This window comes from Centruroides sculpturatus, unplaced genomic scaffold (assembly GCF_000671375.1).
Source record: "Centruroides sculpturatus isolate CEXI.00-Female unplaced genomic scaffold, Cexi_2.0 scaffold100, whole genome shotgun sequence".
Taxonomy (NCBI): Eukaryota; Metazoa; Arthropoda; class Arachnida; order Scorpiones; family Buthidae; genus Centruroides; species Centruroides sculpturatus.
In genome coordinates, this window is record NW_019384300.1 from 176762 (window position 1) to 195103 (window position 18342).

At 34.1% G+C, this 18342-nt stretch overlaps 2 protein-coding genes across 3 annotated transcripts in view; one reads left to right on the forward strand and one right to left on the reverse strand.

Annotated features, from left to right (window-relative positions):
• The window catches only part of LOC111637188 (centrosomal protein of 97 kDa-like), a 54580-nt gene extending 50618 nt beyond the window's left edge, over window positions 1–3962 (reverse strand). Inside the window, exon 1 of one of the 2 annotated variants that reach the window (XM_023382717.1) lies at window positions 3696–3962. In XM_023382717.1, the coding sequence (XP_023238485.1) occupies window positions 3696–3768 (73 nt within the window). In that variant the 5' untranslated portion in view covers window positions 3769–3962. The remainder of the gene's footprint in view (window positions 1–3695) is intronic. The other variant, XM_023382653.1, reaches the window with a different exon arrangement.
• A 1509-nt stretch (window positions 3963–5471) lies between these two features.
• Window positions 5472–16598, forward strand: LOC111638287. The gene is made up of 2 exons (XM_023384006.1): window positions 5472–6251; window positions 16470–16598. The coding sequence occupies exons 1-2, from the start codon at window positions 5472–5474 to the stop codon at window positions 16596–16598; spliced, it is 909 nt and encodes a 302-aa protein (XP_023239774.1).
• Window positions 16599–18342: the final 1744 nt, after the last annotated feature.

Consider the following 18342-nt stretch of genomic DNA (forward strand, 5'->3'; position numbering starts at 1 on the left):
CGCTATTCTGTGCTCCATGTTAAGTGGGTTTTGCTATGGGTAGTCGGTTGAAATGTGTCTGGGTTCCATGCTATCAATAGCTATTATGCTTTAACCAATCACACTTTAGTTAACATTATATTTTCATCACGTGACAGCAACCCACTATTTTCTAAGCAAAAGCACATGGTTTTGGCATTGTTGTGTACCAGTGCTAGTAAAATATTTTGTTTTAAAATGTCGAAGAAAGGACAACGAAGCCAGCGAATTATGAGTCACCAGTTCAAGATGCTCGTTAATCTTATGGAAGACAACCCTAAATTAATGTCAGGGAAGTTAAATGTTTCCTTTACCGTAAAAGATCGCCAGAATTGTGGCAAGAAATAGCCAATCATCTGAATTCTGATGAAGTCGGCTCACAAAAAGATCCAGAAAGATGGCAAAAAGTAACTGATAGCTTTGAATATAAATATATAAATATCATTTTAATTTATACATATGTGAATGAAACCTATTTCAGAAATAATGTTCATGCTATAGCTACTTACTTTAAATTTTAACAAGAAAGCGATTATACTATTCATAAATAGTTAAAGTTATTATTTTTAAGCAATACAACAACAAAGTTTATTAACTCTCTCTCCAATTGCTCGTGAAGTAAAATCGTTCTTACACACCAAAAGACACCATGTTGTTTTCACTTTTGTTACGTTCCTAACGGCAGCTCGAGAGTGATCAATAACAAAAGCTTAGTTATCGCGTGTGGCTATTGGAACCAAAAACAAAATGTACAGATCAGAATAGCATTTTCACAGTTGATTAAATGCAAATCACGTGGTTCTGATAGAAACTGGTTTTTATCGTATTCATTAGCTTAATGATACTACTCAGAATAGGTCCCCAGTAGAGTTAACAGAGATATGCAACAAACACCTGTTTATTCAGTAACAAATATGGCCCCCATGGGCAACTAATGATTGCCTGACGCATGTCTTGCCAAGCTGTATTCACTGCAGTGTGCATGTCATCTATAATATATGGTGGTGGTCCTTGGTGCATCTCAGATTGGATGAAGTCCCACAGGTGTTCAATGGAAGAGAGAGCCAGCAAGGCTGTTGGCCAGGGAAGGATGTGAATTTCATTCAGGATGGTGAGAGTTTACCATGTGACTTGCAGTCAGGTATTATTTTGCTGAAACACCATGTTGAGTGCAGCTGTACCAGTGGCTGAACCACAGACCCCACAACTTGTGTGACATACTGGTCTGCTTTCAGAGCACTAGAGATGTGCACCAGGGCTGTCTGCTGATCAAACATAAAGCCTCCCCAAACCATGATGCCTGATGTGGAACCGGAATAATGCTCGGTGAAAAGGGCTGCCACGTAGCATTCCTCGGGATACTGCCACACCCATCCATAACCATAATTCCTCCAAAGACAAAGGTGAGATTCATCCATAAACAATATCTGATGCCATTCAGTGGTCCAGTTGCAATGATGACACCATGCCAAGCATGCAGCCCTGCACAGGGTGCCATTAACCTCCCAACACAGGGCTGCATGCTTGGCATGCAGCCCTATGTTGGGAGGTTAATGGCACCCTGGTTGCTGGTTGCTGTGCTTGCAGCCCAACATCATGCAACCTATTGCAAATGGTTTGAGTGAACACAGGTGCACCTGTTGATAGCGACAGACAGATTCAGATGAAACCTGTTTGTCATGACGTGACAACAGGCCATTCAGCGAATCTACCAGTCTGCTTGCGCTGTCATGTGCTGGTTCAATCCACTTCCTCTTTGATATGTTCATAGATGTTTCTGTGTCCAGCGTGTCCCACATTGCTGGATGGTACTCACATCATGCCCAACATGTGTGACAACTGCATGCATAGACAAACTGAGGTTGCACAGCTCCAGGATATTGTCTCATTCCCTAGTCTCCAAAGAATTTTCTGCACTTCTTCAAAAGTTTGGCTGTCATGAACCACTGTTGATAGCATTTACAGCCCGAGCCAGCTGCTGGTCTTTATAGCGAAACTGAGTACCACAACCTGATGCATACACAAACCTAATCATTTGCTTATTCTATCACCTCTACCAGTCAAGCAATTTGCATTTGGCTAAGCACATTCCTTCATGTTGTTGCAATTTCACTTTTGAATAGTGCATGTACGGTCTGTCAACAAAAAATAGACTTTTCAAGATCTATTTTGATGAGCAGTTAGTCAGTATCATTGATGAGTAAGACACATGGATCAATAATTGTGGTGTTAATAAACTAAATTCTTATGCTTTTTGTCACTGTAAAGTAAATTTTGATGTCTAAAATAGTTGTACAGGGTATCCAAAAAGTTACTGTGCAGTGGAAAAGGTTTAAGTAAAGTTTTATTAAAAGTGAAGTTTTGTATATGATGCAGTTACTCCTATAGCAGATGTTGGAAATGTTCCCCAGAGATCCCAAAATCTAGGGAGTGAGATCCAAATGCCTAGCAAGCCAGATTCCACAGGAATTTATATGTGATCAGAAAAGAAATCTTCCAAAAACTGTAATCTAAAACCCAGAACATCTGTGAGCAAGCACTAATGCAATCTACTGTAAAGTGAAAATGCAAGACGTACAACTTATCAGTCTTGTATGCAATGCCACACAAATAACTTTAATGTCATTACAAATTTCTCACTGCAAAACTTTTCAGACCTGTACTGTACATGTTTAAAACAATAACTTTAACTTGATTGTATAATGTATGTTTTCATCTTCTTTAAATAGAACAATGCTACTTTCTTCCATTCTGCTAATTGAAACTAAAAATAAAATTATTACCATTTTATTTTTTTTAACTTTAATGTAAATACAACTTGCCAATACCACGACAGTCTGAAGTTCACTATGGATTCTGCAGTCCAGACACAGTATTCCCATGCAGCTACAAACCAATACACTATGGAACAAGTATAATGCATAAAGAAGCACAATGCACAATAGTGGTGATGATATTGAAAAGAATACTATTTGTATCTTTATATTTCAAACTTAAAAACTGCAGTGAAGAAGATATGCCAAAAACTCAACAGGAAACAAATAAGTATCCTTGACTACTTTCAAAAAACAGCTTAACAGTTTATTATGCTTGTGTAAAACATGTCTAGAAGGTGTTGATCATTGTACTGTACATTATATTGGATAAAATAAAGGACTTCATGGAAGCATTTATACTAGTAATATATGTGTTTTTCTTCATTTTATCCATTCTGAATGCATATACACATGTATTTATACATTGTGGCATGTTTTAAGGATGTTCAAATTTTAGATATTCTGTGATTTAGAATATTTTTTCACCAGTTCCTTGAAAACCATTAAATTGAAATTTTACTATATAACTATATAGAAATATTTATATGCAAAAATTAATAATACATAAATTTAATATTATAGTAGTTCAGAAACAGGTCAAAGACATCATGAAAAAGTGTTTCTTCACCAGTCCATCCCTTAAAAGGAATTTATTTATTATGGCAGTAAAGTCTATCAAAAAAGTTCTTGTACTGAATTATCATTATGTTTTAAAGTGAAGATGACAAAATTTTCTGAATCTTGAAAGGACATATTTTTAAGAATTTAAAATATATTTTATTTATATGGTAACATTTATGTCTTTATGGCTTTATGTCTAAACAAACAGCTATTTAAAATATAATCTTTATAATTATTTACCTTCTATCCATGCAATATTGTTATTTGACAGATCAAGATGGACAAGGTGATGCAGTTTTGCAACTCCATACATTCTCGAAAGACGATTCCCACATGCTGATAGCTGAAAATTTTTGAACTAAAATTTAATTGATAGTTTGATACATTGCATAATTCTGCAACATTAAAAGTAATGAAATCAAATGTCTATTTGTTTAAAATATTAATTAATTGGATGCATTAACATCTGATGATTCAAAAAGTATGTTATAGTTTTTACTACTGGCCTCAATCTTCTTTCAGATTTATGTGTTTTAGCAAATCCGAATAGCCTTGGCATGGCTGGGGATGAAACTATTATTCTCATCATACCTAGTTGCTTAGCTAAAGTTGTCGTAGAGAAAGGTTTTGCTAAAACACATAAATCTGAAAGAAGCTTGAGGCCAGTAGTAGATAAATGCTGTGCTCCTACAATATTGTTATAGTTTTTAGCATTTGTCAAACAATTAGTATCTTTAAATTATAATAAAGAGCATAAAGCACCTAAAGCTTATATTAAATTAACAAACACAAAACTTATATTGTACTGATTTAAACTTATATATTATTAAATTAAAAAAACAAAACCTGAGAAAAATCACTTATTACTCTGCTTGGTAAGAAATTAAGATTCTACTTCAATAAATAATTTCAGACTTTTATAAACTTAAATTACATTTTGTTTAGTTCAATTAAATTTTATGATCTTGATTTAAATTAAAATTTAATTTCAATATATATACATACACACAGTCAAACTTCCATATTGCAAACTTCTATATCGAAACTACTACTTCACACCTAAGTGCTAATTCCAGCACATGAACGATAAAAAACTTTAATGTTCTAACGTTTTCGGCCGTGTTTCAGAGGCCCTCGTCAGGAAAATATTACAACGAACAGAAAAACAGTTTTATCTAACAATTTTCGAACAAAGCTGTGTTCTAATTTTTTTTAACATTTAAACGATTTTTGAATATCAAAATCGTTCCGTATTACAACGTATAAATAAAATAATTATAAATAAAAATACCAATAAATATATTAAAAATACATAAAACTAACTGTTGTTACCATACAAAAATAAATAATATATACGGTGGTGGTAATACATTCATTGTTAAACGATAGCCCGAAGTGCAAACGATGTGCGATATGGAAAAATTGTTTCCTTAAAAAACTCAAATTTATGTTTTGTGGCTTTGTAAATAATATTTCCACGACTGTGGAACAGGGATATTGTCGGTGTTGATGCAATTTCCCTTCATTTCCGCTTTATAAAAATTCACTCGCACTGGCCTTGCCGCAATCTTAGGCCTTCAACACTCAGTAGTTAGCTCCCCTGACACCCCCCGCTTATTTGCTTTTGCCAAAACGCATAAACCCGGGCAAAAATTAAGACCAGTCATCGATAAATCCAGATCTCCTACGTTCTTATTAGAGAAACGTATCCATCAATTGTTAAAAAACCACCTTGATGCATACAGCTTTACTGTCTTTGATTCAAACGCACTACTCGCCAAACTCCATAATATAAATCTTAATGGGAACGAATATCTTACTGTATTCGATTTTGTATCGATGTTCCCTTCCATTCGTTTGGAACCATGTTTCTGTGCACTAAGAGATTTCTTTCTCACCACCACACCTGACGTCCAGAGATTCCATTCCCAAATATTAGAGCTGTCGCATATATTATGCTATTCTTCCTTTTTCTACTTTAATGGTGAAACATACATCCAAAAAAGAGGAGTACCGATGGGTAGTCCTATCTTGGGGGATCTGTGCGAACTAGTCTTACGTAAGTTAGAGGAGAGAGTCTTAGTAGGCTTACAACACAATATCCTTAGCTATACGCGGTATGTAGACGATATTTTAATCATATGGAAAACCAAGCCTGAGATAAGAGAGGTGTTAAAAGTTTTTAACAGCAACGCTTACGGCCTAACTCTAGAATTAGATCAGGAAAGTCACACAGAGGTTAGGTACTTGGATGTCAAAATAAGTATTGCGAATAATAATTTAAACACGTCTATTTACCGCGAGCCCACATACATTCCCCTCTTTATACCAGCTAACTCAGCAGACCCTTGGCAGTTTAAGGTGGCGGCTTTCCGGGCCCTGGTTGCTAGGGCGTTCACCCATTGCTCGGACACTTCTGATACATATAACGAACTGAAACACATCAAGAATATAGCAGCTGCTCACGGGTACCAACAGTCCTTAATAAACAAGCTCGCTGCCAACCAGCTAGCTACGATAACTACCACCGACACGAGGCTTAATGATGCAGAGCGCAAGCAGGTGGTTATAACTTACGAACCATCACTCCAACAAATTTATAATAGAATTGCTAAGGATTTAAACTTGCGCGTATCTTATAGGAGAAAACAGAACATTTTTAGAATCTTATCTAATGCAAAAGACAAGTCCGAGGACAGGAAAGCGCCAGGAGTGTACCGCATTCCATTGCAAGACAGTCGCTTCAATAGACGTATAACGTACATCGGGTCCACGTATCGGTCTCTAGAGGCTAGGGTAAGAGACCACATGTATGATGTATCCAAGGGGAGATATAATACTGCTCTAGCCCAGTATGCTACCGAACCCGGGGTTTCTCCTTGTTGGAATGAAGCTACGCTTTTACACAGGGCATTTGACCGACACGAATTACGTTCGTTGGAGGCTATTGAAATTTATAAAGCGGAAATGAAGGGAAATTGCATCAACACCGACAATATCCCTGTTCCACAGTCGTGGAAATATTATTTACAAAGCCACAAAACATAAATTTGAGTTTTTTAAGGAAACAATTTTTCCATATCGCACATCGTTTGTACTTCGGGCTATCGTTTAACAATGAATGTATTACCACCACCGTATATATTATTTATTTTTGTATATTAACAACTGNATAACGTAGTTTATACGGATTATTTTCAAAAAAATATACGTATTTTGGAAATGTTGAGTCGAATTAGTCTAGAATCGATTAATTTTATGAAAGAAAACCTTTCAAACAGCCGTAGTCCGTAAACTATGATTCCTACAAAATTGATTCATAAAGAACGGAACGTATCTACCGTCTTATAGGGGGATCTACTGTATAGCCATCTGGTACTTTTGATAGACAATGAGTATATGATGATTTTAGACTTTAAAGTGATGGTAAAGATATGTTTTTGTACAGTAAGAGACTTATTTACCTGTACAAAAAACATCTTTAAAAAAAATCATGTAAAATCCTTTGCACATAGCAAGTACATTCATCTGCCACCATAATTTCCCAAAACCACCAAAGACATGCATAACCTATATCCATGTCTCACCTTAATTCTCTCCTGTTCATTTTCAGTGCATTAACTCACGCTTTAATTATTGTTATACATGCTTATCAAAAGTTGTATCTTAAAAGCAACAAGTTTACAAGAATTGGCTCCTCTCTATATTATAATTCTCAGGAAATTATTTAGAATTTTGTTTAGAAATAGACACTCAAGTTTTCTTATTTTATCCTTCTATAGCAAATAGAAGTTAAGCGAAAGACACTCAAACCTCTAACTCTAAAAACTTTCTTTTTAATAATTTTGAATTTATTTTAGCATTTATTATTATTATTATTGTTATTATATACACTCCTCAAAAGTGAAATCACAACACTACAGAGAAATGTGCATAGCCACATGAACACTGCAGGACCAGGGGGTCCATTCTGAGCTCTTCCAATAACTCAATGATAACAATACACAGGAACATTCGATAAGTCCCCTTAGCAAAAGGTAGTTAACGAACCTTAGATAAATCGCTATTCTGTGCTCCATGTTAAGTGGGTTTTGCTATGGGTAGTCGGTTGAAATGTGTCTGGGTTCCATGCTATCAATAGCTATTATGCTTTAACCAATCACACTTTAGTTAACATTATATTTTCATCACGTGACAGCAACCCACTATTTTCTAAGCAAAAGCACATGGTTTTGGCATTGTTGTGTACCAGTGCTAGTAAAATATTTTGTTTTAAAATGTCGAAGAAAGGACAACGAAGCCAGCGAATTATGAGTCACCAGTTCAAGATGCTCGTTAATCTTATGGAAGACAACCCTAAATTAATGTCAGGGAAGTTAAATGTTTCCTTTACCGTAAAAGATCGCCAGAATTGTGGCAAGAAATAGCCAATCATCTGAATTCTGATGAAGTCGGCTCACAAAAAGATCCAGAAAGATGGCAAAAAGTAACTGATAGCTTTGAATATAAATATATAAATATCATTTTAATTTATACATATGTGAATGAAACCTATTTCAGAAATAATGTTCATGCTATAGCTACTTACTTTAAATTTTAACAAGAAAGCGATTATACTATTCATAAATAGTTAAAGTTATTATTTTTAAGCAATACAACAACAAAGTTTATTAACTCTCTCTCCAATTGCTCGTGAAGTAAAATCGTTCTTACACACCAAAAGACACCATGTTGTTTTCACTTTTGTTACGTTCCTAACGGCAGCTCGAGAGTGATCAATAACAAAAGCTTAGTTATCGCGTGTGGCTATTGGAACCAAAAACAAAATGTACAGATCAGAATAGCATTTTCACAGTTGATTAAATGCAAATCACGTGGTTCTGATAGAAACTGGTTTTTATCGTATTCATTAGCTTAATGATACTACTCAGAATAGGTCCCCAGTAGAGTTAACAGAGATATGCAACAAACACCTGTTTATTCAGTAACAAATATGGCCCCCATGGGCAACTAATGATTGCCTGACGCATGTCTTGCCAAGCTGTATTCACTGCAGTGTGCATGTCATCTATAATATATGGTGGTGGTCCTTGGTGCATCTCAGATTGGATGAAGTCCCACAGGTGTTCAATGGAAGAGAGAGCCAGCAAGGCTGTTGGCCAGGGAAGGATGTGAATTTCATTCAGGATGGTGAGAGTTTACCATGTGACTTGCAGTCAGGTATTATTTTGCTGAAACACCATGTTGAGTGCAGCTGTACCAGTGGCTGAACCACAGACCCCACAACTTGTGTGACATACTGGTCTGCTTTCAGAGCACTAGAGATGTGCACCAGGGCTGTCTGCTGATCAAACATAAAGCCTCCCCAAACCATGATGCCTGATGTGGAACCGGAATAATGCTCGGTGAAAAGGGCTGCCACGTAGCATTCCTCGGGATACTGCCACACCCATCCATAACCATAATTCCTCCAAAGACAAAGGTGAGATTCATCCATAAACAATATCTGATGCCATTCAGTGGTCCAGTTGCAATGATGACACCATGCCAAGCATGCAGCCCTGCACAGGGTGCCATTAACCTCCCAACACAGGGCTGCATGCTTGGCATGCAGCCCTATGTTGGGAGGTTAATGGCACCCTGGTTGCTGGTTGCTGTGCTTGCAGCCCAACATCATGCAACCTATTGCAAATGGTTTGAGTGAACACAGGTGCACCTGTTGATAGCGACAGACAGATTCAGATGAAACCTGTTTGTCATGACGTGACAACAGGCCATTCAGCGAATCTACCAGTCTGCTTGCGCTGTCATGTGCTGGTTCAATCCACTTCCTCTTTGATATGTTCATAGATGTTTCTGTGTCCAGCGTGTCCCACATTGCTGGATGGTACTCACATCATGCCCAACATGTGTGACAACTGCATGCATAGACAAACTGAGGTTGCACAGCTCCAGGATATTGTCTCATTCCCTAGTCTCCAAAGAATTTTCTGCACTTCTTCAAAAGTTTGGCTGTCATGAACCACTGTTGATAGCATTTACAGCCCGAGCCAGCTGCTGGTCTTTATAGCGAAACTGAGTACCACAACCTGATGCATACACAAACCTAATCATTTGCTTATTCTATCACCTCTACCAGTCAAGCAATTTGCATTTGGCTAAGCACATTCCTTCATGTTGTTGCAATTTCACTTTTGAATAGTGCATGTACGGTCTGTCAACAAAAAATAGACTTTTCAAGATCTATTTTGATGAGCAGTTAGTCAGTATCATTGATGAGTAAGACACATGGATCAATAATTGTGGTGTTAATAAACTAAATTCTTATGCTTTTTGTCACTGTAAAGTAAATTTTGATGTCTAAAATAGTTGTACAGGGTATCCAAAAAGTTACTGTGCAGTGGAAAAGGTTTAAGTAAAGTTTTATTAAAAGTGAAGTTTTGTATATGATGCAGTTACTCCTATAGCAGATGTTGGAAATGTTCCCCAGAGATCCCAAAATCTAGGGAGTGAGATCCAAATGCCTAGCAAGCCAGATTCCACAGGAATTTATATGTGATCAGAAAAGAAATCTTCCAAAAACTGTAATCTAAAACCCAGAACATCTGTGAGCAAGCACTAATGCAATCTACTGTAAAGTGAAAATGCAAGACGTACAACTTATCAGTCTTGTATGCAATGCCACACAAATAACTTTAATGTCATTACAAATTTCTCACTGCAAAACTTTTCAGACCTGTACTGTACATGTTTAAAACAATAACTTTAACTTGATTGTATAATGTATGTTTTCATCTTCTTTAAATAGAACAATGCTACTTTCTTCCATTCTGCTAATTGAAACTAAAAATAAAATTATTACCATTTTATTTTTTTTAACTTTAATGTAAATACAACTTGCCAATACCACGACAGTCTGAAGTTCACTATGGATTCTGCAGTCCAGACACAGTATTCCCATGCAGCTACAAACCAATACACTATGGAACAAGTATAATGCATAAAGAAGCACAATGCACAATAGTGGTGATGATATTGAAAAGAATACTATTTGTATCTTTATATTTCAAACTTAAAAACTGCAGTGAAGAAGATATGCCAAAAACTCAACAGGAAACAAATAAGTATCCTTGACTACTTTCAAAAAACAGCTTAACAGTTTATTATGCTTGTGTAAAACATGTCTAGAAGGTGTTGATCATTGTACTGTACATTATATTGGATAAAATAAAGGACTTCATGGAAGCATTTATACTAGTAATATATGTGTTTTTCTTCATTTTATCCATTCTGAATGCATATACACATGTATTTATACATTGTGGCATGTTTTAAGGATGTTCAAATTTTAGATATTCTGTGATTTAGAATATTTTTTCACCAGTTCCTTGAAAACCATTAAATTGAAATTTTACTATATAACTATATAGAAATATTTATATGCAAAAATTAATAATACATAAATTTAATATTATAGTAGTTCAGAAACAGGTCAAAGACATCATGAAAAAGTGTTTCTTCACCAGTCCATCCCTTAAAAGGAATTTATTTATTATGGCAGTAAAGTCTATCAAAAAAGTTCTTGTACTGAATTATCATTATGTTTTAAAGTGAAGATGACAAAATTTTCTGAATCTTGAAAGGACATATTTTTAAGAATTTAAAATATATTTTATTTATATGGTAACATTTATGTCTTTATGGCTTTATGTCTAAACAAACAGCTATTTAAAATATAATCTTTATAATTATTTACCTTCTATCCATGCAATATTGTTATTTGACAGATCAAGATGGACAAGGTGATGCAGTTTTGCAACTCCATACATTCTCGAAAGACGATTCCCACATGCTGATAGCTGAAAATTTTTGAACTAAAATTTAATTGATAGTTTGATACATTGCATAATTCTGCAACATTAAAAGTAATGAAATCAAATGTCTATTTGTTTAAAATATTAATTAATTGGATGCATTAACATCTGATGATTCAAAAAGTATGTTATAGTTTTTACTACTGGCCTCAATCTTCTTTCAGATTTATGTGTTTTAGCAAATCCGAATAGCCTTGGCATGGCTGGGGATGAAACTATTATTCTCATCATACCTAGTTGCTTAGCTAAAGTTGTCGTAGAGAAAGGTTTTGCTAAAACACATAAATCTGAAAGAAGCTTGAGGCCAGTAGTAGATAAATGCTGTGCTCCTACAATATTGTTATAGTTTTTAGCATTTGTCAAACAATTAGTATCTTTAAATTATAATAAAGAGCATAAAGCACCTAAAGCTTATATTAAATTAACAAACACAAAACTTATATTGTACTGATTTAAACTTATATATTATTAAATTAAAAAAACAAAACCTGAGAAAAATCACTTATTACTCTGCTTGGTAAGAAATTAAGATTCTACTTCAATAAATAATTTCAGACTTTTATAAACTTAAATTACATTTTGTTTAGTTCAATTAAATTTTATGATCTTGATTTAAATTAAAATTTAATTTCAATATATATACATACACACAGTCAAACTTCCATATTGCAAACTTCTATATCGAAACTACTACTTCACACCTAAGTGCTAATTCCAGCACATGAACGATAAAAAACTTTAATGTTCTAACGTTTTCGGCCGTGTTTCAGAGGCCCTCGTCAGGAAAATATTACAACGAACAGAAAAACAGTTTTATCTAACAATTTTCGAACAAAGCTGTGTTCTAATTTTTTTTAACATTTAAACGATTTTTGAATATCAAAATCGTTCCGTATTACAACGTATAAATAAAATAATTATAAATAAAAATACCAATAAATATATTAAAAATACATAAAAATAACAGGTGTTAATATACAAAAATAAATAATATATACGGTGGTGGTAATACATTCATTGTTAAACGATAGCCCGAAGTACAAACGATGTGCGATATGGAAAAATTGTTTCCTTAAAAAACTCAAATTTATGTTTTGTGGCTTTGTAAATAATATTTCCACGACTGTGGAACAGGGATATTGTCGGTGTTGATGCAATTTCCCTTCATTTCCGCTTTATAAATTTCAATAGCCTCCAACGAACGTAATTCGTGTCGGTCAAATGCCCTGTGTAAAAGCGTAGCTTCATTCCAACAAGGAGAAACCCCGGGTTCGGTAGCATACTGGGCTAGAGCAGTATTATATCTCCCCTTGGATACATCATACATGTGGTCTCTTACCCTAGCCTCTAGAGACCGATACGTGGACCCGATGTACGTTATACATCTATTGAAGCGACTGTCTTGCAATGGAATGCGGTACACTCCTGGCGCTTTCCTGTCCTCGGATATAATACCGCACTAGCCCAGTATGCTACCGAACCTGGGGTTTCTCCTTGTTGGAATGAAGCTACGCTTTTACACAGGGCATTTGACCGACACGAATTACGTTCGTTGGAGGCGATTGAAATTTATAAAGCGGAAATGAAGGGAAATTGCATCAACACCGACAATATCCCTGTTCCACAGTCGTGGAAATATTATTTACAAAGCCACAAAACATAAATTTGAGTTTTTTAAGGAAACAATTTTTCCATATCGCACATCGTTTGTACTTCGGGCTATCGTTTAACAATGAATGTATTACCACCACCGTATATATTATTTATTTTTGTATATTAACACCTGTTATTTTTATGTATTTTTAATATATTTATTGGTATTTTTATTTATAATTATTTTATTTATACGTTGTAATACGGAACGATTTTGATATTCAAAAATCGTTTAAATGTTAAAAAAATTAGAACACAGCTTTGTTCGAAAATTGTTAGATAAAACTGTTTTTCTGTTCGTTGTAATATTTTCCTGACGAGGGCCTCTGAAACACGGCCGAAAACGTTAGAACATTAAAGTTTTTTATCGTTCATGTGCTGGAATTAGCACTTAGGTGTGAAGTAGTAGTTTCGATATTTAGTTCCAGTTTCTGAGTCAGTTTTTTATGCCAAACTTCTATATAGCAAATTTTCCCATATCATGAATTTTTGCATTGTACACTGCTCTTTCAACAAAAAATTTATGTGAAATTGTTTCTAAATAACAAAGTTAAATTTCTATATACGAATTTTTTTTAAGTTATAAGGACCATCAATCATTAAAAGTCAATTACTCCATCTGAGTTGAGTTCCAATTTAAATTCAATTTCAGATATCAATCCATAAATCTTTCATAAAACCATGGCCCAGGAGTGAGAAATATTGGTCGTTAGCTTTTAAAACCAACATGTAATCTGCTCCCCACATGGCTACCGACTGTAAAAAAGAGGAAGAGAGATTAGATCCAAATGCCATTGTTGACAGATTAACGATTTATAATTAACAAATGTCAAAAACATTAGAAAGGTGATAATTTTGACGATTTCTGGACTAATTTTGAGGTTAGTGAGATTTTATTTTTTTTAATAAGTCATCCAGTTGGAATTTGAAAAACTGTTCACATAGTGTTTAAGCATTTCTAAAAAATTTATGGTGTTTCAGGAAATTGATAAGGGCTCAAAAAAATAGAAACATTGTAACAAAGTTTGGAATTCCTGTATATAGTTTATCAACCATAACAACAAATTGTAAATCAATTTTGAAATTAGCCAATGATGAGAGACCTACATGAAAATGTGCTAGAACCTGCATTTATGCCAATGTAGATGAAATAGTTTTAATGCTCTTAATAAGTGTGAAGCATATTATGAAGAGAGAACATTTTTTTAATTGTTCTGTGAAACAAAAAATTATAATTTTTTTAATAAAAATGTAGCTAAACCTAACTTTTAAGTATTTTAACACACAAATGTAAACTTACTTAAAATTAAAACTTTATTCATATTACATTATTACTGTGAGTGCCCGAATTTGATAAACTTTTATAAACCCTTTTATAAACTTTCATGCTCACTTTAAAATTAAACAAAATAATGTTTAAACTCATGGAAAAAATTCTATTTTTTTTCCCCCCAACACTTAATAAAAACCTGGAAGGATGAGTTCGTATCTTTCTCCAGATTCAGTTCCTTTCAAAGATGACACAGCTTCCTAATGTGTCACCCGGAATCTACAATAAAAATCAACTATTGGACAGTTGTAGAAAAACTCCTAATAAGGTCATGGGAAAAACCCAGGACCTGCCCCCTAGTAAAAAGGAGGGATCAATGAGTCAAAAGCCATCATCCAGTTTTTCTTGAACTGTGTGTGTCCAGCCGCTCGCCATTGCCATCACTGATCTTAGCTGTCACCACTTGAGAATCCGTCACTGCTCAAGAGAAATCGTCACCACTCCAGAAGAAAGCAACTTTCCTACTTCCTGAAAGTTCCAAACAGATCTTCAGTTTCTTTGAATTCTTAAGATATTTATCAACTTAAATTTAATGTACGTACTGGATAACAAACTAAGAATAAAACACCTTTAAAAATCCAGCAAATAAATATTAATAAAATAAAAACATTTTCAACTGTTTTTTAACGATCTTCCTCAGTTAACATAAAAACAGAACAACAAATTAGAACGTAAATATGAAAATATAAATAACGGAAAATGTAGTTGTGGTCAATAAAATAAACAAACACATAATAATATAAATTAAGTTGAAAATATCACTTAATAAAAATAAAATAAAACTAAAATAAAAATGTCTCTTAATAACATTAATTTTCGTAAAAGGACAGCCATGCGGTAGCTAATGCGACCACATCCCTATGGTTAATGCAGCCTGTTCTCTTGTGTGCTTTAAAGATCTCCAACTTTTCAAGATATTTCATAGTGTGTAAATGTGTTGTTGGTTTAATTATTGCTGCTTGATCCCGATGGACTTGAATGTCTTGTCGTCTTGCGTAAGCTGATAGCATGGTGTTATCCAGTTCTTATTAATCGTATATTTATATTCCTTGAGACATTGCTGCAAGTAGTGCATCATAGTGTCCACATATACAAGATCAGAATCAAAACACTGATCGCGTAACGGTATAGAGCAGATTCCTGTGGCTGATTTCCAGTCATATCGTTTCTTAAGAGCTTGAAGACTGTAGGATTGCATCAATATACCACTTGTAAATTATTAGTCTTGGCCGCCTTTTTATAAATTTGCCTTAAAAATGGAATATAATTTAAAACTATCCTTTGTTTTTGGTCTATCGTAGCATGCCGTTGTTTTGTTGTTTGGAAGGTTGCGATTAGTTTCTCTATGACTTTTCTTCAGTATCCTTGTTGTTCAGCAATCCTTAAAATGTAATTCAGCTCCATTATTGTGTCTTTTATGTTTAAACAATGCATATAAGCTCTTCTTATCCAGGACCTAAAGACCACTAACTTGATACGATGCGGATCAATCGATTTATGTGGAATTAAAGTTAATTGGAAATATGGTTTTCTGTATATGCTGGTCCAGATTTCTCCCCGTCTACAAGTGATGGAAAATATCCAAAATATTTACATTATTTTCACTCTGATGGTCTACTTGTAGTAATAAACCATAAGGGTTATTATTGATCGTCTTCAAAAATTGCTGTAGGTCAGGTTTTTTTTGCCGTAGAATGAATATATCGTCGACGTATCTGGCATACAAAACAATTAGGTGTTGATTGATCATAAAAGTATGAATGAGAGAGGAAGATCATTAAAAAACTTTAACGATCTTCCTCAGTTAACATAAAAATAAAACTTAAATATGAAAATATAAATAACAGAAAACGTAGTTGTGGTCGATAAAATAAATAAACACAAATAATTTAAACAAAACGTTTTTATTTTATTAATAGTCATTTGCTGGATTTTTAAAGATGTGTTTTATTCTTAGTATTTATCAACACGCAAATGATTGTAAGCTCTCTCTCTCACAGTCAGAGTCGTGATCGTAATAATAAGGTTCCTATATATATATCATATTAATATTATTAGCATCCACTAAGTATCTGTATATAGCTTTTAAATAGATGGTATTGATTAATAAACAGGTATTTTGTTAAACGATAACTTTGTAGAGTGTACTTCTTCCAGTTGTCTCCTTCCGCCTCCATTCCAAGTCCAAAAGCCTACGACGCAACTGCTCACACGAAAACTAACATAACAGCCATCGAAATTTCCGTGTCCAGAAGACATGGTGATGTCAATCCTGACAAGGCATGAAAGAGGTGCCGACCCTGCAGTCACATTACTGTATATTATATTTATATTAATTTAAATTACATAAAACAGTTTTTTTCAACCTTCTTGAATATGTGACCCCTATACAAGTTAAAAACTTCTGGCGACCCCCCAGAGCCATATTAAAATTATATCAGAGATTTTAAAAACTACGTATTTAATTTTCTTTCCTTAAATATTGATCAAAAACCCAATTGTACTATAAAATAAACAGGCACAGCCTTCTCACTGAAATTCTAGTTTTATTATTGTAGTGTATGACCTACAAACACTTGTCTTTTTCTTTCACCCGTGACTTCCTGTGTAAGGCTTTGCAACCACCCTTGGGGTCGCAACCCACAGGTTGAAAAACACTGACACAAAATAACAAACAAATTATATTAAAATTATACTTTATTTACCAAAATGTGTAATTTCTATAGGTGTATCAGAATGTTGTTTTAAAAATTTGGGAGATTGTAGAAGATGAAATTTTGAACGTTTTGATATAAGGAACCCAAAGCCAGAAATGTGATATAAAGTTTCTACAGCACTTTGCATGTTCTAAGCGGTCGGTATGCTGAATGAAACAGCAGAATGCAGTATTTATGACAAGTTTTATTGACAAAACAGTAGAGTACAATCAAACTGTACATCGAATCAGTGGCTGCACTACTTTAGAGTAAATGTTCAATGTGACAACCACCAACTTCATTTCATAATGTGCAACGACAAACCATGTTTTGTCCGACCCTCTGTAAGATGCCACTCTCTCCTCTGATGGTATTAAATGCTGTAAAGATGCACTCCATAAGCTCATGAACTGTTCCTACAGGTGTTGCATACACAAAGGACTCATGTTGACTAGTTGTGTGTTTACAGCACAGCGCCAGTGAATACAAGGGGTGACCTGAAGACGACAAGCACTAAGTACACAACGTCCTGTACACAGGCTCAGTTAGACCACTGTAATTGTGTGTTTACAGTCTTCCATCTGCAGCAATAATATGACATCATTGGACAGAAAGGTAGCTACCAAAGGGAAGAGCGGTCAAGCACTTCCTACTGCTGTAGACACTTTAGTTCAAATTTCTGGTTATAGGTTCCTCATATCAAAACGTTCAAAATTTCATCCTCTACAATCCCCAAATTTTTAAAACATCATTCTGATACACCCTGTATAACAAAATTTCCCTATAGCAAAATTTTTTCAGGATTTAGCCACTTTGTTATATAGAAGTTTGACCGTATATATATCAAATAAATTATGAAAATATCAAAAAAAACCATAAATTTGTTGTAGCACTCTGCCAATTAACAGAATGCAAGATGTTTGTTCTTCTATGCAGACACAGACATATGTCATCACAATTTGTAAAGATTGTATTTTTAATTTACACCTTGTTCTTACATCTTTCAAATGTAAGAACATTTCATTCTTTTTATTTTTGAATAAATTACAATTCTTATTTTGAATTAAAATACAATTCTTTTTATTTTTGAATAAATTAATTTATTTTATTATGGAACTAATATTATNAGAAGTCTGCTCACAAAATGATCCAGAAAGATGGCAAAAAGTAACTGATAGCTTTGAATATAAATATATAAATATCATTTTAATTTATACATATGTGAATGAAACCTATTTCAGAAATAATGTTCATGCTATAGCTACTTACTTTAAATTTTAACAAGAAAGCGATTATACTATTCATAAATAGTTAAAGTTATTATTTTTAAGCAA